Below are 24224 nucleotides of genomic sequence, written 5' to 3' on the forward strand. Positions count from 1 at the left end.
AAGACCATTTTAACCACATAACGGAACAAAACCGAACATGTGCACTCTTTGTCCAAGCATCACATTGAGGAATACACAGTGAAGCTTTACATTAGCCATGCTGCTTCTTTTCATTCAATATAACAGATATGCTGTCGTGACCTCCTGCACATGCTGTCATTGATTAAGCAATCAGAAGGACTATATAAGCTAATAAGCAGCACGAGCTATTCCGGGTGCATTGGAATGCCCTAGCAGACGATTCTTAGGCACTAGATTGTTCAGAACACACAAGCCCACTGCCGCTATTTTCGCAGGTGGTACAATCTACTGTCAAGTTGCATTGACCGACATGCTAACTGGCATTTCCTTGAATGGGGAGCTGAACGCATGCATGTAATAGCTTTGCAGCATACCACTCGTATAGTATTCCTGTAGCTCTGCTCATCTTGACAGAGTCTGTGCGTGATTTTTTTTCAAGTGGCTCATTATCTGCGTATTGAGATATTTGTGGACATTATGCAGCAAGTGGTGCACAATAAATACTCAAGCCACTACCTTGCATTTCCTCCATGCTTTATTGCTTATACATTTTGATCAAAAGTTGTGATAAAAAGCAGCTTACAACTTTAGTCATGCAGCATTGACACTACACATAGGAACACGTTTGACAAAATACTTTATCACCAGGAGTGTGTGTTTTAGGATACAAATCACAATACTTTGTTCACAACCCCGCAATTATGCTGTCATTGAGTCTGCCATGCTTTCGCTACAGTGCAGCTGCCCATGTCTCCATGCAGCTCGTGGGCTTGGTACGGATTGTACATGTTGAGCATCAGAGTGATATGACGTATAGGTGTGGAACACATCCTTGAGATTTACAAACAATGCTTATGTTATGTCTACCGCCACAAAACACAGTTTAACTTCAGTAAGTATAGTAAAAGTTCTGTCTAACAAAAAAGGAGCTTGCAGCTCTCCACAGTCTCCTTACGTACACACAGTGGTGGTGACATTAAAATATGTATACTTATTCTACAAGCCACCCATCTCATGCACTTGCGACTTCATTTTACATAACTGGCAGTAGTACAAGTTATCTAGGACATGCTGGTCCTGCTCACATGAAGGCTGCTGCACTAGTGACCATTGTTACTTGTATGATGAGAACGCCATTCCTTCATTATTCCATTCATGGTAGACTGCATGTCAGGAACATAGGTGCGTCATTATACTAATGCCCAGGCATACCACTTGTCAATACATTATTGTTTTCGACATATTTTTCACGTGAAAAGCTCTACTTTTGCATCATTAAACGCTTGTGCCCCTCAGCTGCTATGCAGTCTGCAAGCTATGGGCCAAGAAACACATCTCGGCAAACTTTCATGTTATGGAAACTCTTGACAGGACCCCCTTCACTTCACCAACTATGTACATGCACAGTTGGCACTTTAATTCAGCAATTAGATGTTTCAGCAGGCAACAATGTACTCCGACCAGCAGGCAACATTTGTTTTCACTTTTCCTCTTAAGAACAATGAACATGCCAGTTCTGAAATAGCTCAAAGAATATTCAGCCCAGCTTCCAAATGTCCTATAGTGCCTTAGAAAAAAAACATGAAACCTGTGTCATTTCAGTACAGTAAAATGTTTTGTACTGTACTCCCAGTTCGGCAGCTATAACCGGCTTAGCTAATATCGGTTGCGCGCTTTCGGTTACCACACTAGTGAACCTTTGCTGCTGACATTAAGCACATGCTGTGCAACTTAGGCATTTTCAAATTACCCAATCTTTTATTCAATGTATTGATGCATTAAAGCTTCAACAAAAGCTCTCATTACTAAGTGAAAGTACTGAAGTTGCTTGACGCTGTCATATTTTCAGTCATTTGGAATGCACTCGATACACTTTTGTTGCTGCAATAATTTGGCAATAAAAACACGGCAGATGTACACAGACCATGCCAGGTGTACTGTGTCTTAAGTGCACGCAGACATTTCTCAGTCGCTCTTTGCCTTTTAGGAAAAACATATAAAGGAACACAATACTCTCGCAGATAAATGGTGTGACACAGCAATAAGGTAAATAAGATGCTGCATTATATATACTTTAATTAATGCATTTTGAGCAACATTTTTAATGTTGCAAGAAAAGAACTATATAAGAAACAACAAGTGTAGACAAAATAAAACCAAGACAGTCCGTCCTAGACATTGTCTGAAAAATAGCTTGCTCCCACATTACAGTCACAAAAGTGTGACTTTACGAGCTTTTCATTGCAAAATGCCCAGAAAATATATATCTTTTGTCACTGCAAGCATCCATTACCGTGAGCCCAACCACAGTCAAAGAGCTGTTGTGTAAGACGCAACACATGTGTATATGGTAAATCCAGAAGGTATAAAAATGTATAAGTGTATAAATGCACTGTAAACTGCATCCAAACTTGTCTCTCACACGTGCACCTGCACAACAATATGTGTTGGCGGTAATAGTAAAATTCAGGAATGCTTTGATTTTAAGTAGGGTAGACTGGCATCTCCACACCTATGAAATGCGCTTCTCTAAAATGCCCAGCACATCGGCGCAGCCTTTTATTGCATCCTGCCGATACTGTTCAATTTCTTTCATGACCTGAAATGTAAAGCGAAGAGCTTTAGCATAAAGTTATTTTCTCACACAACACGCTATCAAATGAGGGGACTTCACTGCAAAAGTGTCCAGCTCAAAAGAAAGCCACCCCTGCTACTTTCATAATTCACTAGGACATAGTTACGGCTAGAATTATCGAGTTAAAAATTCAGCAGATCCCATGTAACTGGGAATCGATGTTATGCGAAGCATGCGGAGGGAAGGTGACCGTGTTGCAATTTTTTTACTGAGCGACACGTCATAAAATGACGCTAATATATGTACAAATGTTACACACACAGACATATCTCGAAGAGTTGTAGATGTTTACATAATCGGTTGTTTGCCCTTGCGCAACCATGCCAACTGGAACATGCTACCAACATCAAAAGCTGATATGAAGCGCTGATGCTCTCGAGGATGCTGGCCCTGGACACTGCTACATAAACCAACTTGAGCACATAACAACTAACCACAATTGAAGTTAACCCGACGTGACAGCTGTATCAAAAGAGTACATATGTAATGTTTAGAAAATCGGGTAGGCAGCACTCCAACCACTACCCACGTTTCCCGAAGATTAGCGTCTATTTGAAAAGAAGTTTCGAGACATGGCGTAGCTCTGTGGTAAGATGCTTCTTTGCCACACAGAATGCTTGGGTTCGATTTCAGCTGGGACCCTGGCATTTATTCTTTGCATTCGTAGGGTCGACTCTACCGATGTCAGGTATTTCTTAACGTTCGCGCGTTAGAATTGCCCTTGTGTGTTCTCGTCGTTTCTGGGTATACATACTAAGTGTCAATCACCTGTGGCACATACCCACATAGCAGTGGCACATACCCGCCCGTGGGTATGTGGCACTGTCTGGCAGTGTTTGACGATGTATGTGACAAAATTGTGACATTATTCATGTCTTGACTAGCGCGTGATGTTCGTCAAACCATCTTACTCTCCCATGCTAATTTTGGTTCACGCCAAGTTAATGGGGTGCCCACAAGAGCACCCAAACATAAGCAGCTAGATAGATAGATACCCGTGTGCTCAGATTTGGGTGCACGTTAAAGAACCCCAGGTGGTCTAAATTTCCGGAGCCCTCCACTACGGCGTCTCTCATAATCATATAGTGGTTTTGGTACGTTAAACCCCACATATCAATCAATCAAGATAGATAGATAGATACGCTCAAAGTCGCCGAATTTCGCTAAAAAATTCTTCGAATTAAACAAAAAATTGGAGGATGCTTGAGCTTTGCCTTCAAGAGTAGATTGCGATAGCATGATTGGGCCTTATGCGCATGCATCGCCTTCTGAACTGCTACCCTGCTTTGGTTATCAGACCAAGCTTTAATCATCATGCCAGAAGGAAACTAACGACTGTCTGTTGCTAGCACTGTTGTTAAGAGCCCAATAGGTCATAATCATTCTATTTTCGAATCTGCGAAGGGCCCCCTCTTCATCCGAAGGGCAGCACGCAAACCTACGCAGCTGTTCACTGCGTTGATGGTTCTGCTGCTGTCTGGGCGCTTTGTAACAGGTGGGCTTTTGAAACACCCACTCATAGCTCAATTCACATTGTTTCTCGCTTGGTGCAATTCTACGCTTCTCTCGCATCATATCTGATGCGTTAAGGAGACTCCTTCCACTGCATGACATTCATATGCAGTTTAACCTCTTTATAAGAGGCACTGATATAAGAGACAAATGTGTGTAAGAGCCAACAGTGTGCCTACAGTAAAATACGGAATGATAGGAAAATGCGTACGAGGTCCCCTGCTTATAAGAGACATCTCATATAAAAGACAAGAATTGCTGCCCGGAGCATGCCTCTTATAAAGGGGTTTAAATGTAGTGTTTTTTTTTTTTCAATGATGTTTCAACAAATATTGTGGCCCTATGGTAAAATGCCTGCTAGCCACGTTGAGGGCCTGGGTTTGATGGTCACCGAGAACCAAAAATTTTTATTATTCATTTTATGTGCATATTTCTCAATTTTCCAGTCATGGACAAGTTTTTCCTTCGCGACCAACGACGCCAACACCAGAAGTTTTGCGAAATGAGTTCTTTAAAGCTATCACATTAAAAGGTGGCAGCATCTTTCAATATAAAAGCTTCTAACGTTGTACATTATTGTACCGAGGTGCTGTTCCTAAGCAAATGGTCGTTCAGACTTGGTTTTTGCTTCGCATTGCGTTGCCTTATTAAAGAAGTATCAGTAACAACTTTGCACCGTATCTTCATTTGGTTTTAAATAGAAACGCTGACAAGCTGCCCAAAGCAAGTTTAGAGCTTTTTAGTATTTTAATTTTTTACAATGCCTGCTGGAAGTCAAAAGCCATAAAGAGGCCATGCAACAGCTTTTTGGCCTGGTCAGAAAATGCTGCCACTTTGCATCTAATGAGTGGCAAAGGTGCATATATGTACGAATAACATACCTCGTCCCTGTAGACCTCATCTTGCAGGCCTTGACAGTTCAGAATGACGTTCCAGTAGGCTCCAAACACCCCAGTTTCTAGGCAGCGCGCCCCAACCTGAAATTAGAAGTGGCAGGGCTTGTTATGTTTTTAGATATTGATGTTTGCTATCTGTATATTATTGCGCAGCATCTTATCGGAAATATCTTGAAATTTCTTCAAACTGTTTCTTTTTTTTGCTCAGCACAAAAAAAAAAGAAAAAAGAAAGAATCGAGAAGCTAACATTGTAGAGAAAGAAAGCTCGAGTTATGCAAAGTAATAAATAAAATATGCCCTATTAAACTATAATAAATACAAAATATATGCTGGAAAAATGAATTTATTTGAATTTGTCTGACTGTGTGATGCCTATCATATTTACTTACGTGTAATCAGCACTGGCTAGTGTTGATTGGCCAACTGATGGTTAAAGTTGGCTAAATGCAAAGTTAAAAGTGGTGTTCTTGAAGAATACTTAATCGGCCATGACTGGCCTAATAGTCATTCCTATTTAGTGTCCCTTAATTCTAACAGGCTGCCTCTTTTCATTTCTTGTTCTTCCTGCTAAGAACACTGGGTCAAGTTACGGCAACCCTCTGTGCATGCCTACGACTACTCAACTGCTGCAGACAGTCCTACTAGTACGCCTACGCCCACCAGTAGCATAGTGTCACGTGGCCGTGACATAGACGAAGGCTGAAGTCGGCAACTCCCGAGATGAAATTCCTTATTTGGCCAAACTTGTAGCCAGGAAACTGAAACTAAAACTACGGCAATACACACTGTAGGATGATAGTAGTTCAGGAGGGGCATTTGCCTGGTGTGCCATTCCTTACTTTGCCAATGACTCCTACTGCTACTACTATATACATAGCTACTGCAGTGCCCACTTATTTGTTTAGCTGACCACGAACTTGACTGACACCGGAGAACAGCTGCGCAAAGTTTACAAGTCGCTCATCGCCCACCATGCTACCACATCGAGAAGGTGACTCGCCTGCAAGTCTGCTCTTGCGCCGATGTTGATGATGGAGGCCAGTTCCCTGGCAGTGTCCCACAGCTTGCTGACAGACCGAGCCACGCCCAGCGGGACGGCGATTGCCTTCTTTAGGCCAGCCTGCATTGCAGCCTCACGGCTACGGGTGACACTCGCTTAATTTCCAGCCCCGAGTTCACGTGTGATTTGAATTAAGAAGTGAACTTAGCACAGACAGCACTCACACTTCTTCCTCTTCATGGGTGTTCTTGGGCAACTTGTGAGCAGCCTGCAGGGCAACATAACGAAGCATCACCAGACAGACATTAGCTGTGATGGCAAGACAAGTGCCGACACTGTCGAATGAAATTCTGTAAGAGTTTACATTGCCAGTGAAGCTTGCATCAAAAATATTTTACTTTATAATCAATCACAGGCCAGTGCACTTTTAAACTCGTTCCAATATCTGTGCTATGTCACGAGCTGCAACATACTCATCTCCAGGACTGTGTTGGTCCTACACAGTTTTTAAACAAGTAACATTGCAGATAAAGTTGTATTCAGCACTCTGGCAATAATCAAGAAAGCTGTAGTTATGTTACAACTCGTTATTATACTCACAAATATTGTGCCAAACGAGTACGCTGCTTCTGCCAGGTCACTAAAATAAAGCAGCAGTGGGTTTTGTAATTCACTGGCTCTTTCTATCACTCACAGTTAGCAATGCACTTACTCTAGCTAATGACCTTAGAGACAATTTAGCAAATTAAGTGCGCTAGTATATTAAGTCTAGCATGGCAGTTTATTCAGTAAAGAAAATTAAAGCATTCTAAATTTACCACCAGTGATAGTCTTCTTTCACTGAATGCAAAATGTAGAGCTCTAAGTTATCAACACTACAATGACCAAGACAGCAGTATTCAATAAGCTTATTGGGAAACATTGTTTCTTATGCTCATTTTGATTATAACAAACTGCATACGACAAACTGTCATTATGAAAAGTGAGAATGTGAAAGCACAGAAGCGGGTTCAGGATGGTGCAACTGAGTGAAGTATGGAAGAAGTCGATGACATCACCATGTAGTCGTTGAACGCCCCCGTGTCAGCGTCTACCATGGGCAGCAGTTCATCCATGGTGTGATGCATTATGGGAATGAGTCGACGCATCTGGTCATCGTAGCGCTCCCACTGACGCTTGCCATAGGTCATCTTGCCCACCATGGCTCCCAGAGCAGCACCCTGTCATACAAAACAGCACACGTGGTGAGTGCAATTACATTAGCTCTCGGATAGTTAACCCGAGCCAGATGAACCAAAGCAACGCCAGGGTAATGCCAGATGAACCATCCTTTAAAATGCATACAAAGCAACTGTGCACATGGGCATACGTAGGGTATCTCTTCAGTGGCGAGGGGGAGGTTCGTCACAGCTCCCTCCCTCTCTATTATGGCAATGTATGGGGCTGACTTTTCAACCCCTCCTCCAAATTTCAGCAGCCCCCTCCCTATTATGTTAATGCATAGGGCTGACTTTGCTACACCGCCATCTTAGATGACTAGGGGGAAGGCCGCCTAACACCAATGTGCATACCTATGACTTTGCAGCTTTTACCATTAACTGCACAAACCACTTTGACAGGAGTGCCACTTATCCAGCGTACCTAACACAGTCAGTTTAAACACTATAGCTTTCACCATTGTGACCTGATGTCATGTTTTCTCAAACAATATAACAAAAACGACAATTACGAGATCAAGCAATGTGCTGGGTAAAAATGAGTAACCGAAGAAACATCCTGATGCTCCCACATTTAATTCACATATATACCCAATAAAGTGGATGGGGGGATAGCCGCCATGGCATATCAGTTGGTAAAGCATCGGATGCGTTATTTGAAGGTCGCAGGTTTGGTTCCTTCCCAAGGCAACTTATCTTTTCGTCCACTTTTCTTCAAATTTACATTGCAATTACTTCATGTAACATCCCCTATACTTTCCTTGGCATGATTGTCTGTTAGATCTCATTAATATTGTGTCTAACAAAAAAAACGAGCCCTTAATTGTAAACTTCTTTCCTTCAAAAAAGGTAATGATGAAATATACAGCCAGTCAAACTGTGCCAGTGAATTGAGCTTTTTATTCACTGACAACATTGTAGACATGAGCGCTGACAATAATGCTGGAACTATGATATAACACTGCAACACTGATGAGATAGACAACACAGCAGACTGGAAGCAAGTAAATAACACTAGTGTCCTCGTATGCTCCGTACTGCCAAGGCACTAACTCCGACTGCCAAGGCACTAACTCGAAACTTCATGATCAGCAGCTGAAAACAACATCCAAAAACTAATAATTACATGTAAGCTGATAATCATGAGAAGATTTCAGAGGTACTCAATTGCTATGATCGAGAGGAACATGGAGGAAACATCATTGAAATTGTTGCCTATTCGCTGCCTTTTTACGAGTGCTGCCCTTCTTGCAGATATCCATCTTTTAAGCCCATTCAGATTCCACCTGCCCAGATAATACCACCTCTGGCCAGCTATAGTTTAAAAATAAAGCTAATAAAGAAAAAAATCAATTTTCCAGAATTAGTAAATTACCTCTTCACAATACTAATTCACCACTCAGGCTGCGAAAAGAAGCTTGGCAAACACGAAACGTGCCAAATGAAATGCAGGTGGTGACACAGCTGCCCTGAAGTTCCTGCACCGTTTTGCCGTAATGTCAACAATCTTAACTTCAATTTCCAAGACCCACATAATTCTTTATCAGCAAAAGTTAATTATATTATGCTCTCGTAAAGCCAGAGACTTAAAGAAACTGTCTACTGTTCAAAAAAAGTTTTTTTTCAATTTTTGTGGAAACGGGAATATTGCTTGTCATATCAGTGGCAACGAGCATGCTTTTGTCCAATAAAAAAAGAATTATATTTTTAGTTTGGCTCTGAATGTCGTAAAAGTATCACCGCTAGCGTCACTCAATGACATGACCAAGAAACCGAGCAAGTAGGCTTATTTTGCTTGAAAACAAATACTATGTAACATTTGAAATCGCATATTATGCACTTTTGGTAGTTTTCCAAGGTGTTAAAGAGTTCTTTCAGCATTTTTTTTTCCTCATGTGTTGAAAGAGGCACTTGGTGGTGTTACTGACGCCACATTCACCTGCCTGTCTACCGTGTAAAAATGTGTGTGCGGCGTCTAGCACCGCTCGAAAGAAGATGTTTAATAAAACATCTAAACACAACTGAACAGGTTCTTCTCTTCTGTTAAGCACGTCTCATGTTCATTCAGTTGCATGTTTGGCATCAATAGAACCACTACACTTTGTTTCTAAACACTGACGTACCAGTGTTGCTGCAGTACATCAACACCAACACTTCCCCTTGATTGCGGTGATTTTTCAGGCTAACTAAACAAAGCGTTAAAGAATGCAGTAATAACACATTATCTGACACTTTGCGAGCTCTGAACTATTATTTAAGTACTTGTTTTATCATTAAGCAAAAGCTCATTCAGCTGACTAAATCTGCATGTGGTTCTAGATTTCAACGTTCACCAGCACAACCATTGTCATTGCATGCTAAAAACAGTGTTTTGGGTGTATTCCTTCCAATAAAAAATGACAGAACATACATAGAAAAATTTCATTAAAAAGATTTCTGCTTGCTTTCAGGGAAACCGCTGCAGAGTTGGACACTCCAGACAGTGCTCTTTTTATTTCTACACAAAACAGGAAAACAATAAAGCACGGTAGGCAGTCCCTCTGACTTGGCAAGTTTCACAAATTTTTATCGAGCCAACACAACCACAATGAACAGAAAACACTTTGAAATCAGAGACATTATACTGTCATTGAGGCGGAGGAGTACCGATTATGAGATACATACGAGAGAAGCTACTGCAGCAGCAACGGAACCACCGCCTGGTGTGGGTGTCCTGGCTCCGACAACGTGAATGAATTGGCACAAGGTTTTTTGTGCCAGCGGGCCCAGTCTGTCATCAGGCAGCATGTATTCGATGATGCGCTCCGCTGGATCAAATGGGCCAAGTGAGTTGAGACCAAGCCTGTTGATGGCCTGCGCGAAGATACAGAATGTACAGCTGGTCCAAAGAGCCACATCTGTTTCAGCAACAGATGAACGCAGTAATTGTTGCTGTTAACAATGTCTAAACTGCATAATCAGATCATATCTCGCACTGCCAATAACAAATGACTGGTGGAAAAAAAAATAACAAAGTGTAACACAGGCAAGAAGCATGCATAGCATGCTAGTCGGTCTGTTCCTCTCTCCACGCATGTGTTTGATAGCTTCGGTTGTAATCAAAGCTCTGCACAAAACACATGTTTCATGTGATTCAGTGTGTCACTGTAGCCACCACATTTGTGTTGGCATGATAAAACACATTATAATTACACCTGTTAATAACATCAGGCAGTCAGAGTTGCTAAGGTGTCAGGGTTGGTCACAAATATGTTTGGCTGGCCTATATACTTGTCTGCAAGCTGTGCATACATCTTAAGCTACATTGTCCAAACACATTTCTATGTGAATGCTATCTTAGCAAGCATGAATCTTCGTAGCTTTCATTTCAATTTCATTCTCTTACTTAGACAGGTTAGTAATCTTATGAAATGGTTACGAGCTCAATTCAATGAATTGCAAGAAAATTAAGTCAGCAAGCTAATGTCAAGGATGATTATGTCAAGATTCTTGTGAAATAGACGTGGTCTGGTAATTAAACCAATAAAAGCCAAAAGGGCAGTCACAATTGATTAAAATGCAAAGAAAGATGTGTAAATGAGGTGAATTTTGTAGAAGGTTTTCATGACACTTAAATGCAATGAAGTCAAGTTAACTTGCTTGTGAGTGAGTGTTCAATGTTTCACATACACGCTTTTGTATGCACAGGCATAGCCAATAAGGGTTCAACACTTCCCTACCCCTCTCACAAAATTTTCAGTTTAACATTTATAAAGAATGTCTGGTTATGCCTCCTGTGTGTTGTATACATGTATGTGTTGCTATGATTAGGTTACAGAAGTAGATGCTCACCAGGTGGACTTTCTGGTCCTCTTCAAGAACAAAAAGGTTTTCCTTTTTCATGTAAAATTCAGCTGCCGCCAATATGGCCTTGAGAGGAACGACGCCCACTATCTGGGAGCCTGTGACTGCTAGTTTTAATGATCTTGAAATTCTTGAAATCTGAAAACAGTACAAAGAGTTTGTGATACATAACAATTCACAGAAGAACAATCTTCATAGACACGACCTTCTAAAAAGCTGTCTCTTTTCATTAAGTTTTTTATAGAACTCCTGAACGTTGCACTAAACTGCAAGTGAAAGAGTCTCATTCTCTCAGTATTGATTCTAAAGAATAGCACTGTTCCAAGAGGTTGGTGGTTTTAAGGTTAGACATTATAAAATGAATGTTGTTCATTTCACAATGGCACATTTGGTAATTGCATTACGGTGGTTGAGTGCTACTGTACACAACTCATTATTATTTTACATGCTAATGCCTGAAATTTTTCACGTGATAACACTGGATAAAATGTGAATACTCCAAGCAAAAGGTACACAATCTACAAACAAGAGCTTGAATGGAACATGTATGTTGTGTGTTATGATATGACTTGAGTTAAAATTACTGAAAAATGTAACACACGTTCTTACCTCCTCATACACGACATGAACTGGTGTGATGTCATGGTCCAGAACATTCACCGACACTTGTGCAATGTTATTTTCTTCGAGCCACCAGCCTACAGCCTGTGTGCTTTTGAGGAGACCCGGCTGCAACGAGAAGTGGTGCGTTGGTCAACATCAGTGTAGAAGGTAGGAACAAATTTTCCGTGTTTCGAGAGCTGTAACATTACCAGGTGGTTTTTATGGCACTTACATGCAATGTCATAAAGTTCACGCAATTGTGCAATGTCTAAATCCTTGCTAATTTCTGTTTTAAAAAGACCCAAACCTCAGAGCACTGGCAGTACAGTTGCCCTATTCCTACATTAGCAACTCTTACAGTTTTCCTAGTTTCCTATGAAGATTTACACAGATCCCGTAGACGATTGGACCTGCATGCATGCGGTATCCATATTATTACACCTATTTAACAACATAGCTGCTTAAGCCAACCAGGTGCCATAAACTTGCATTTACCAGTCAGTACATACTGCCGCTTCTCACAAATCATCAAGACCAAGTAAGCTCCACAAATGGTAACAAGGCTATAGATTTAGCTGGTTAGTTATTTATGACACTGAGGGAAAAGCGTGAAAACTAAAGGTGGTTGAAGAACAGACCGAGGCGGGAGCTATTGGTTTTCGATTCAGAGATATGTCATATATACACAAACATGAACGCAGGAAATGGAGAAGCACGGACTAAAGATGACCACTTCCTAAAAAACAGTGATGGGAGCTTGCCAAATCACACATTACATTAGTGTGCACCTTGCCATGCATCCCAGAAAGCGCAACTCTTCTTGGGAAAGGTTAATAAAAGCTTTACCTGGCACCAGCTCCTAATGATCCTGCTATGTTTACTGGTGCACTGCCAATAACCATAATATAATGGGGGATACAGCGGCACTCCAAACAACACAACAGAAAAATATAGCTCGTCCACAAAGTACTGCAAAAGAACAGTGCTTGTTTTTGTCTGTTCTTTGTCCACATCCAGTCTGTATACTATTGCAGTATCAATTTCACAAACAAAGCTATGCTTTCAAACTAGTATAATCTAATTAATTTGAACAGTATTACTTTCAGTTTGCTCAAACTGATGCTGCGGCCACAGCAAAGTTATGTGTATATTCCAATGGCCGAAAACACTGAGTAATTAAAGTGCGCAAGCATCCGTGATGGTTATTTGAACGTGCCACGCACCAAAAATGTCTCGAATCGCATAGCAGTACTTATGACCAGGGTCTTTTCGAGCCTGCTACAGAGAGAAAGCACGAAAGACTCCCTCTTACCACACCTCCTCCCCCCCTTGGTTTGGAACTCGTTAGCAAGGTTCAAGCCATATTCATCAATTTTTTGCTGGATATACATGTGGAGATGAGCATAAATGGCTACATATCTCAATGATGTGTATGGTGTAGTTTGAAGCAGAAATATACGCAAATAAACCTTTGTGTACTTCCCATTCGCTCATAGTGCATGTGCCATTGTAGGTCTTCAATACAGCAAGCTTCTCCGATTCCAGCTTCTCTTCATTTGAACAAGTTTTCGGGCCTTTCTGAATTTGAATTATCAAGACTCAGCTGTATTTGTCAGCAGATACTAGTTGATGATATTCTTACCTGTCCTTTTCCCCTTCCTTCCTCTCTTATGTCAAGGGCAATGCGGTGTGCCTGCTCCTTGGTAGAGAGAACGTTGATGTTGTATGCGATGAGGAACTTACGAGCACCTGACATGGTGGCTCCCCATCGTGGCACAAACTCTGACGGTCCATAGTCGGGTCTCCATTCGGGCTTTAGGATCTAAGCAGGCATAAAAATGTACACTAGCTGCAATCTACACATAGATGGTGCCTTGTTTTTCATTACTGAATGACTCTCAAATCACTCGCATCTTTAAAGCAGCAGAGTGATGAACAAGGACAAACAAATTTTACTAGAATACACCAGGTTTTTCAAGTGGAAAATATTTGACAAGTCATGTCTGATTTGAATGCCCAAAAGCTACATCCAAAATAGTGAAGTGCAACAAGACATGAAATGTGAATACATACTATGTTTGTATTTCACCTTCATATATGAAAACCTGTCTGAAAGCAGTGATATCCAATCGAACAGTTTAACAGACTTTATCTCAATAAAGTATATGTCTGTGCCTGGTTATGGGTATAGCTGTCAAGTTTATAACTGAAGCGTACTTGCTCAAGGAGCGCTTTGGCATTTTTTGTTGCTCTTTACGACTTTGATATATTATCGCATACAAAAAAATGATAGAGTCGCCCTTGGCGTTATGTTGTAAAGAGTGACATGACCGTCTGTGGTCATGTCACTCAACAACAAATGGGCTTTACAAAGCACGCTGTACCAAAAAAAGTGCCACTTTTCCTAGTCAAGTGTTCAAGGAAAGCTTCAGTGACCATCCTCATATATTTCTTTTTAGATTGCGTTCTTGCCAATGGCAAATAATATGACAAGTCACTGTTTGTGCAAGTTGGAATAGTTAGCAACATCTGTATCCACCGTGCTACAAAAATGCCTATTACCTTGTCACACAGCCCTTCATATTCTCCTGAACGAATTTGTGGCACGCTACGTCTATAGTCCTGCTGCGCCGCAAAGCCGTAGAGGTAAACTGCGAGGAAAAATGCGGCAGTCAGAGAAGTCGCTGATCAGTGCAAGGCAGTTGTAAGAAACAAGTTGCTTGAGTGGTATGTACCGGGCACGTTCAACTCTGCCGAAAGCTTCTCTCCAAACTTTCTGGCACAATAGACACATTCCTCCATCTCGACACCTTGAACCGGGATGAATGGGCACACATCCAGGGCCCCAAGCCTGGCATGCTCTCCTAGAAGTACAGTACAATAAAGATCAGCTATTAACTTGCAACCTATAACCTAAGGTAATTAATCTAAAGTAAACTAAAGGTTTACTGCAGCTTCAAGAACATTGACTGAATTCATTATGAATGATTAGTATATATGACAAGAAATCTTTGCAAGACCGCAGGGCCTCAGCCTCTAAACAGAACTTGTCTTTATGACTGCCTTGAAGTCCCTGTGATGTAGGGTGAAAACACGCAGCCTTCGAAATGTTTAATCGTTCCAGACATCACCCAGAGGTGCATCACATTTCCTTGTGCTGTAATTGCCACGTGTCACTCGTGGTGAGAGACAATATGGCGAAATTTCTTTTTTTTTTCTTTTTGATATAAAACATTTCTCTCTTTTCAAGCTTTTCACGCTGTTCCATACATACATCACAAGTAATTTTTTTTCTTTGAGTGTCCTCTATATTGTCACGAGCGGTTGCAATGCACGGCGCATACAGCGCGAATGAACATTCAGACAAAAGGTGAAGAAGGAAGACGACGTTGGGTGTGCTGTCTCGAGACCCCTTGTGGAAGTAAACGCGAACCATCCAGGCTCGCCTGTTTTTCAACCTTTCGTGTACTTCTTGCGTGTAACATTTGGTGGAGCTGTGCTGGGTACCTCCCACGACCTACGACGGAGCCGTCAGCACCAGAACTTCGTAGAAGCCGTCGCCTTGCCGGACTTTCGCCATCGCGCCCCGACATGTCTCTGGAGCAAAATGACCCCCTCAGCAATGCCTCGGCAAGACCACCGCTGTATCAGCATTACCGAGAGCCACGGCCGTTCTCAGCAAAGCCAGGGGAAGACTTCGATGAATGGCTGACCCATTACGAAAGGGTAAGCCAATGCAACAACTGGAACCCGGCCAGCCAGCTCAGGCATGTCGTTTTTTATTTGACGGACACGGCCCTGGTTTGGTATGAAAACCACGCCGACACGCTTACTACATGGAGCAGTCTTATTGAAGAAATGAAGAAGTGCTTTAGCGACTCGGACACTAAGAAGAAACGAGCGGAAACAGCTTTAGCTCAGAGAGCTCAGGTGATCGGCGAGACTTGCACGACATATATTGAAGAAGTTCTCAAGCTGTGTAAGACCATCGACTCTCGAATGCCCGAGGAAGATAAAGTGGGACACCTTTTAAAAGGTATTGCGGAAGACGTCTATAACTTCCTCATTGGAAAAGACAACCTGAACACCGTATCAGACGTGATTCGGCACTGCCGCACATTCGAGGCGCTGAAAACTCGCCGAATCACGCCGAAGTTTGGACGGCTAGCCAATGTCACGACTGTGGCCAGCGTTGACGCGAGTCCGCAGACAGACCTCTCAGCTACCATTCGGCAGATTGTCCGTGAGGAGCTCCTGCGGCACGAAGAACAAACGCGTTATGCGGTGCCGCGTTGCGCCTCCGTCGCTTTCCGAGACGCCGTCTGCGCATCTCCTCCGGCTACTTGGCAGCATTCGGTGAATGCTGCGGATTGTAACAGCTACCGACACGACCCGCATTATGGCCAGACCGAACAACGCCATTACGACTCGATTGATCGGCGTTTTGATCAGCATCCACGCGACGTTCGCCCACGAAGACCCAGCACTGCCTACGACATCCAAGGGGAGGGGATGAGTTACTCTCAGCCTGTGGCCGCTGTGGAATATTTCAATCAGCGTCCGGAAGTTCGCCCTCTGCCCGTGTGTTACAACTGTGGCACGCCTGGCCACATAGCTAGGTATTGTAACCGACGTCGGGCATTCAGCAATGGACAGTCGGGATCGTTTATGCAACACGGTGGTCGTGCAATGGACACTAATAGGCCAGGAAACACCACTTTTGAAGGCTACTTCCGAGAAGAAAGAAGCCGTCACTTCCCTCTGGACAGCTATTCTGGAGAACAAGAAAGGTATCGAAACCGTTACCGCTCTCCTGCCTCCGAACGTACTCTGACACCACCACCAGCTTTCCGAGCGTCTCGATCTCCATCTCCCAGACGGCGTGTGACGTCATCATCTCCTCGACGCCGCTTCGCGTCACCACCGCCGGGAAACTAGCCAGCGCGGCCGATGGAGGTGAGGTCGCTGGAAAATCTTTGCTGCCGACTCGGATACCTCCACCTATCTTCATGCTGAAGAATAAGGTTAATGTACTTATTGATGGCGTTTCTACCATGGCTTTAGTCGACACGGGAGCAACTGTTTCTGTCATGAGTGTGGTGTTCAAAAATCTGCTGGGACGCAAGGTTATGTTTCATTGGGACCACAGCACAAGCTTTCGTGGAGTGAGTGGGGACTCATTATACCCGGTTGGTGTGTGTAACGTGGATGTCTCCTTGGGTGGTCAAACCTTTAACACTGAGTTTACCGTGCTTCCGCGTTCCACACACGATGTAATTCTCGGCATTGACTTTTTGAAATTGTGTGGCGCCAATGTTGACTGCCGAACAGGAGAACTCAGTATTTGCGGAAGTGTGTCCTCTGCGCTCTTAGAAGAATCATCCCAGCAAGAGAGTGTGTTTTGTGTTTCTGAAGACACTGTTGTGCCCGCTTTATCCGCGATGCGCGTTCCTGTTGTTTGTTCGTCTTCTGTTAGTACTTCGTTCGATGTTGCGGTGGAACCGGTCCATAGAAACTGTCTTAAGAAAAATGTGTTGGTTCCGTATTGTATGGTTTCAGTTACCGATGGATGCGCAGGGCTATGGACGCTAAATTGCTCCACTGAAGCCGTAGTGCTGTCTCAAGGCCTAAAACTTGCTACGTTTCAGGGAGAGTCATTTATACCTATGGCAGTGCTTACAGAACTACCGGATACAGCACAAACCAGTGTCTCGCACACCGCAAACGAACACATGCTCGGAATGGTAGCTACATCGCTCAGTGACCATGAACGTCGTGTTTTGATGGCCCTGCTCTCGAAACACTCTTCAATATTCGACTTTGCACAGCACGACGGCCCCACATCGATTCCTGCATCCCGTACTCGCCATCGCATCAACACAGGATCCGCTGAACCGATTCGTCAAAAACCATATCGTGTGTCCTCTGCGGAGCGAAAGATCATCAGCGCTCAAGTCGAAGAAATGATGGGTAAAGGAGTAATTCGGGAATCGTCTAGCCCTTGGGCAGCTCCAGTGATACTGGTGAAGAAGAAAGACGGCACGTGGCGATTCTGTGTCGATTACCGTCGCCTAAATGCCGTTACTAGGAAAGACGTATACCCACTCCCACGAATTGACGACGCCATCGATTGCCTCTTTGCGGCTTCTTACTTCTCTTCTGTGGATTTACGATCAGGTTACTGGCAAATCCCTATGCACCCGGATGACAGAGAGAAGACCGCTTTTGTAACGCCCGATGGACTATTTGAATTCAACGTGATGCCTTTCGGGCTTTGTAACGCCCCCGCAACGTTTGAAAGGTTCATGGACACTATACTTCGCGGTTTGAAGTGGGAAGTTTGTATGTGCTACCTAGACGACGTTGTGATCTTCGGCCGAACATTTCGTGAGCATAACGAGCGCCTGGACTTGGTACTGAACTGCTTGAGGAAGGCCGGCCTTGTGCTTAATTCTAAAAAGTGCCATTTTGGTGAACGACAGACACTTGTGCTGGGACACCTGATCGACAAAGAAGGTATACGACCAGATCCACAAAAGACAACAGCTGTGGAGGCATTCGAGGCACCTCGCTCTGTGAAGCAGCTACGAAGTTTTTTAGGGTTATGCTCCTACTTTCGCCGTTTCATTCCCAAATTTGCTGACATAGCTCATCCGCTCACATGCCTTCTCCAAAAAGGTGTTCCTTTCGAGTGGAGCTCGGAATGCGACTCATCGTTTCGGCAGCTAAAGCTACTGTTGACGTCCCAGCCTATTCTTCGCCACTTCAATCCGTCATCACCGACAGAAGTTCATACCGATGCTAGTGGTGTTGGCATTGGCGCCGTACTAGTTCAGCGTGTCGGCGACAGCGAGCATGTGATATCGTACGCTAGCCGCTCATTGAGTCGCCCCGAGCGCAACTACACTGTCACCGAACAAGAGTGTCTGGCGGTCGTCTTCGCTGTGCAACGGTTTCGATCGTATCTCTACGGGCGCCCCTTTACTGTCGTCACGGATCATCACTCTCTATGCTGGCTTGTGAATCTTCGGGATCCCTCTGGTCGACTAGCACGCTGGGCGCTCCGTCTGCAGGAGTATGATTTCGTTGTTTCCTACAAGAGCGGCCGGCGACACGCTGATGCTGATTGTCTCTCTCGCCTGCCACTCCCAACGACTGAATGTGACGCGGACAACTTTGATGAATACATCGCTTTTGTGTCCACGGGATTTCCGGATATGGATACCTTCATATCAGAGCAGAGGAAAGACGACAGCTTACAGCCGCTATTCGCGGCCGCGCGGGAGTCCGCTGCAGACAATCGTTTTCGCTTACGTGACGGCGCCCTATATAAGACGAACTTCTCGGCTACCGGTGCGCGCTACCTTTTGGTTGTCCCCAAGAGCCTTCGCAGTCACGTATTATCTGCCATGCACGACGAACCAACTTCCGGACATCTTGGATGCACAAGAACACTCTACCGTGCTCAGGAACGCTTTTATTGGCCCCGGATGCGCAATGATACCGAACGGTACGTCGCCAGCTGCACCCAATGTCAGCGTTACAAGCGACCAACTGACGCGCCGTCTGGTCGCCTTCAGCCTGTTTCGCCTCCTAGCACCCCCTTTGAGCAAGTTGGTATAGATCTTCTGGGCCCTTTTCCGCGATCCACAGACGGCAATCGTTGGGTCATCGTTTGCGTAGACCACTTAACCCGTTATTGTGAGACGGCAGCACTGCCGTCGGCCACAGCAAAAGACGTTTCCATCTTCTTGCTGTTTCAAGTTATCCTCAGACACGGACCTCCTCGCATCGTAATCAGCGACCGTGGGCGGCAATTTACCGCGGATGTTGTCGAAGAGACCCTTCGTCTGTGCTCATCAAGCTTCCGCCATTCCACTCCATACCATCCACAGACTAATGGTCTAGTGGAACGCACGAACCGAACGCTTGCCAACATGCTGTCCATGTACATCGACTCCGCGCACAAAAACTGGGACACAATTTTGCCTTTCATCACCTATGCTTTCAACACCGCAAGACATGAGACCACTGGTTACTCACCTTTCTTTCTCCTTTATGCTCGTCCACCACGCTATAATCTTGACACTATGCTTCCCTACTCTGCTCATCACAGTGAGCCGATCAACGAGATTCTCTGTAGAGCAGAAGAAGCGCGACGCCTCGCTCGGCTACGCACCGTCACCTCGCAAGACCGGTCAAAGATCCGCTATGACGACCGTCACCGACATGTTCACTTCAATCCTGGAGATCAGGTGTGGCTCTGGACGCCTTTACGGAAACGTGGCCTGTACCAGAAATTTCTCGCTCACTATGTCGGGCCCTACGTTATCCTCGAACGCCTCAGTGAGGTCAACTACCGCATAGCACGGCTCACAAGCACTGGACGGCGCTCGGCTAAAACAGAAGTGGCGCACGTCGCTCGCATGAAGCTATGCAATGCACGAACCACTGAGTGACTCGCCCGGCGGGCTTCGTCTGCCAACGGGGAAATGTCACGAGCGGTTGCAATGCACGGCGCATACAGCGCGAATGAACATTCAGACAAAAGGTGAAGAAGGAAGACGACGTTGGGTGTGCTGTCTCGAGACCCCTTGTGGAAGTAAACGCGAACCATCCAGGCTCGCCTGTTTTTCAACCTTTCGTGTACTTCTTGCGTGTAACAATATGTAAACTATGTGAAATTATAATGTTTATGTAGCCTATAAGATATTGTTGCTGCTGGCTTTATTAAAGTGTATGTACTTTGGCTCACAAAACCTGATACTAGCTTTACAGCAGCTATAATTTATTTATGTTGTGCACAACTAATGATTAAGTGAAAAAAAAATTATGAGAATTCTTTTTTTTTTGGCAAATAACAGTTTAATGTGTACTCAATCACGATGGAAATGCAAGGTATCGATATGATTATAATATGTTCGTATACCTGCAGATTTGTTACATAAAAACAAGAAACCTCAATCACAATGAAAAACTGGTCCTCTTGGACCAGTCGTCAGTTATACTGGAGAGCAATACAACTGATTGCCAATGCACATAATGTTGCACAAATGAAGCATCAATTATCATAAGAAAAACTAATTACAATATTGCAGAACTTACTGATATGGCTAACGAACAGCTCATGTGAGAAAGCCAGCTTACAGAAATCTTTGCTAGGAATATTCCCATGCTTGATTTTCAGGACACTTGTAGCATTACAAATTGAATCTCCTTTTTTTCTTTACAAGACACTTATGCCACTTATTACAGTTTTCCTGGCAAGGTAAATTCAATCATTAACTCAGCATATTTATCTATAAAGGTAGTCTACAGAAGTAAATATGTGCACATCTCTGTCGCCTTACCTTTGTGCTTTGTCATGTCAATACGTTTGTAGGCAACCCTGGCAGCATTGAGTGCTCCCTGGATTACTGCATCGGGTGAGCCCACAAAGGTGTACACAGTTCGGTTGGTTGAAGAGCCTGGATCAACACCCAGCAGAGATACGCCTTGTGTTGTCTTAATGGCTTTTGCAATCTCGTCAATAACCTGAAAAAAATTTCACAACAGGAGCAAAAGAGTTAGTTAGTGGCTATCGCTTTTATGGACTAAGCCCTCAATTAAGGCACACAGGCATGAAAAATAATAAAAGGCACTAAGTCTCACTTCGAAGACGAGTTTTGAGTGTGAATTCGCTACATTTGTTTATCCTCTATGCTGAGACATTTGCCATTATGGTGTCATTATGGTGACCAGGCCAACTTCTCATTAGCATGCAGCTTCACGTCGCATAACAAAGAACTACATTTCTCTCATTATGTGAAGCAGGGACGTGATACATGATAGCTGGCACAATATTACACACACGCGAGGTCTTGCACTGTTCCTGTTCAGCGTGGAAATTTTCAAATGAGTGCAAGCAATATTTTTTTAGAGGGAAGCAACCTTCACTGTTTACCGATTCTAGTCTATTTCGCCTGCATTCGTATAAGTGTTACTCCTGTGTTAGAGTAGATTTACATGGCTATGCCTGCCTTTCCTTTTCTATGCATGTATAAGGCAACATGTGCTCGGAGTACAAAGCGCCCATGTCTTTTTCTTTTGTCCACTCTGTTACTGCTGTATTGTACTGCCTTCTTTTTCTTTTTTTACAAATGTTTCTTCCTCTTTTCACTGTTTTTTTCCTCTTCATGCACGGCATCATGCAGCAAAATGCAGCATTTTGCAGAGCTCACAAGGCTAGCTATACTGGTCATCATTGTCTTTGGCTGTTCCGGCAGGACTTGGCCTATATGTACCACGGGTTCTCAAACTGGGTTCCGCGGAAACCAATGCTTTCATGAAGGACACCTTAAGGTACCGCAAGCAGCTAAAATGAGTGCAACCCACAGCCATTTTCTATACATATATGTATTATCTGCACCCAGAGTCTATAATATCATTGAGAATTCTACATTAACGGTGATGACCTTTGACATGAAAGAAAAGAGAATAGGCCAACACAGCCAGTGTTAATACTGGCATCAGCATACATTATCGCTCATTAAGCGACGTTATAGCCTACCGCCTCTTCCCCCCGCCCCCCCTTCTCTTTCCCAATTTTTCACTGTCTTCATGCTCAAGAAAGTAAGAGCTAGGGCTTCTGCAACAGTCTTGAAAAGCTGTTGGGGCTCCCCAAGGCCAGAAAGTGGATTCGCGTGAAAGTGAAGCCATGGTGGATCTGTGGCTAAGGTGTTAGGCTGCTGAACCGAAGGTTGCAGGTTCGATCCCTGCCGTGGCGCTCACATTTCGACGGAAAAGAGATAGTAGAGGCCCGTGTACTGTGCGATGTCAGTGCACATATTAAAGAACACCAGATTGTTTAAATATCTGGAGCCCTCCACTACAGTGTCTCTCAAAAACATATTGTTGTTTTGGGACATAAAACTTCACCTATTAAAAAAAAAGAGAGAGATAGAACCCCTGTCTATAAATTGCAGAAGCCTCCCAGGTGAAAACGTGTAACTGGGTATCCAACTGGTATCAAGTGGTCCCAGTTGGGAACTAACTGGTCCCAGTTGATTCTAGTTACAATTGGCTCCTATTGGCAAATGATACCAGTTACAACTTAACTGGTCCCAGCTGGAAACTAACTGGTCCCAGTTAGCAGTTGGTACTTGCATAATCAGATATGCTACTTAACATCCTCCTAGCACAAACTCATTCCTGGAGTTGAGTATTGCTAATTTTTGTATTCTAGATGCTTGGCTTTTTCAAAAGAATTGTTTCAGCCCCATGAATGCACTGTTTCTCAATTAATCTACCGCTGCATCGAAATAATTCTCCCTACCAATGCAGGTGGTAGTTGCAAAAGAACATCTACTTACGAAGCTAAACATATTCTTTCAATTTTTCCATGCTGATATTCTTTTTCTGCTGTAAGTGAGCTGGTACACTGAAAGTGGGTTGTTTTAAACCTCGCTACTCTCTACCTGCACAATATATATGCCAGTAGTTCTTCGCGTGTATATATATATATATATATATATATAATATATATATATATATATATATATATATATATATATATATATATATATATATATATATATATATATATATATATATATATATATATATATAATCATTGATCATGTGACTGCTTTGCTGATATCACGGAGGAAGGCTGATATTAAGGGAAGTACCAACTGTTTCATTTCTTTTCATGTGAGTATAGTACGACTATTACAATTTATGAAAGGCGGAAAGCTGCTACACTAAGTTTCCTCTGTTGTGATACAGAAACTTAATTCAGTGACTGCTATTCCTCAAGAGATCGTTCGGCCGGCTTTGTTATTTCTTCTTTTAAATGCCAACGTCTTTCCTGATCCAAATTTATAAAACGTACGTTGTGATTTATACGGTTTGATTTACAAGACGTACGTTGTAAATCGACCTATGTAAATTTAGGCAGAGCAATATTACATAACAAACGAGCACGGATGTTACGGCGTTGCAAAATTAGCCGTCACGCTCGTGATAAACAAAACCCGACCCAGCCTGGAGCAATCTAATCGACTCTCAGGTGAATTTCGAAAAGCCGCGGTTTCGATCCGGTAGGGTTTAGGCGAAAGTGTGCATCTAAACCGCACCTGCGCACAAATATTTATACGCGCAAGCGTCGAGCGCTCTTCAAGAACTGTAGTCGCGCGAAAAGGTGGCGAGTTTGTTTAACCACGCATCCTGTGTATGCAAAATCCTCTAGCCGACTCGGCTTCACGGGCATCAATGCGTAAACGCGACTGAAACCGCGAAAGCATATTTGGAAGGAAGCACCTACCTCTTGATCCTGGCCCTCAGAAAAGTTGGGCACGCATTCCACTATCTTCGTACGCATGTTGAAGTCCAAAACGGAAGCAATGCAAGGTGTTTGGCGGCTGAAAGGCCTGCTACATACAGAAGTGGCCGTAATGCTTATCGTCTGCTAGTGAACCCTGTCAGAGGCAGCATCGGAGGCGCCGCCTGTGTGTGT

At 43.6% G+C, this 24224-nt stretch overlaps 1 protein-coding gene across 1 annotated transcript; it reads right to left on the reverse strand.

The window, feature by feature from the left end:
- Positions 1 to 1757: 1757 nt before the first annotated feature.
- LOC119166904 (formimidoyltransferase-cyclodeaminase) lies at positions 1758 to 24224 on the reverse strand. The gene is made up of 13 exons (XM_075891418.1): positions 24033 to 24224; positions 21079 to 21262; positions 14464 to 14592; positions 14291 to 14379; positions 13371 to 13550; positions 11735 to 11854; positions 11114 to 11263; positions 9947 to 10135; positions 7124 to 7285; positions 6290 to 6333; positions 6066 to 6204; positions 5050 to 5145; positions 1758 to 2620 (listed from the first exon to the last, which is right to left on the reverse strand). Exons 1-13 carry the CDS (start codon positions 24087 to 24089, stop codon positions 2534 to 2536), a joined length of 1626 nt encoding a protein of 541 aa, XP_075747533.1. The 5' UTR covers positions 24090 to 24224; the 3' UTR covers positions 1758 to 2533.

This window comes from Rhipicephalus microplus, chromosome 1 (genome assembly GCF_043290135.1).
Source record: "Rhipicephalus microplus isolate Deutch F79 chromosome 1, USDA_Rmic, whole genome shotgun sequence".
Taxonomy (NCBI): Eukaryota; Metazoa; Arthropoda; class Arachnida; order Ixodida; family Ixodidae; genus Rhipicephalus; species Rhipicephalus microplus.

Coding starts and splice junctions, on each gene's coding strand:
- LOC119166904 (XM_075891418.1), bottom strand. CDS start 24,089: ATGCGTACGAAGATAGTGGAATGCGTGCCCAACTTTTCTGAGGGCCAG. Junction 6,205..6,289: donor ACCCATGAAGAGGAAGAAGT/GTGAGTGCTGTC, acceptor TGTCACCCGTAG/CCGTGAGGCTGCAATGCAGG. Junction 5,146..6,065: donor GCGCAAGAGCAGACTTGCAG/GCGAGTCACCTT, acceptor TTCTAATTTCAG/GTTGGGGCGCGCTGCCTAGA.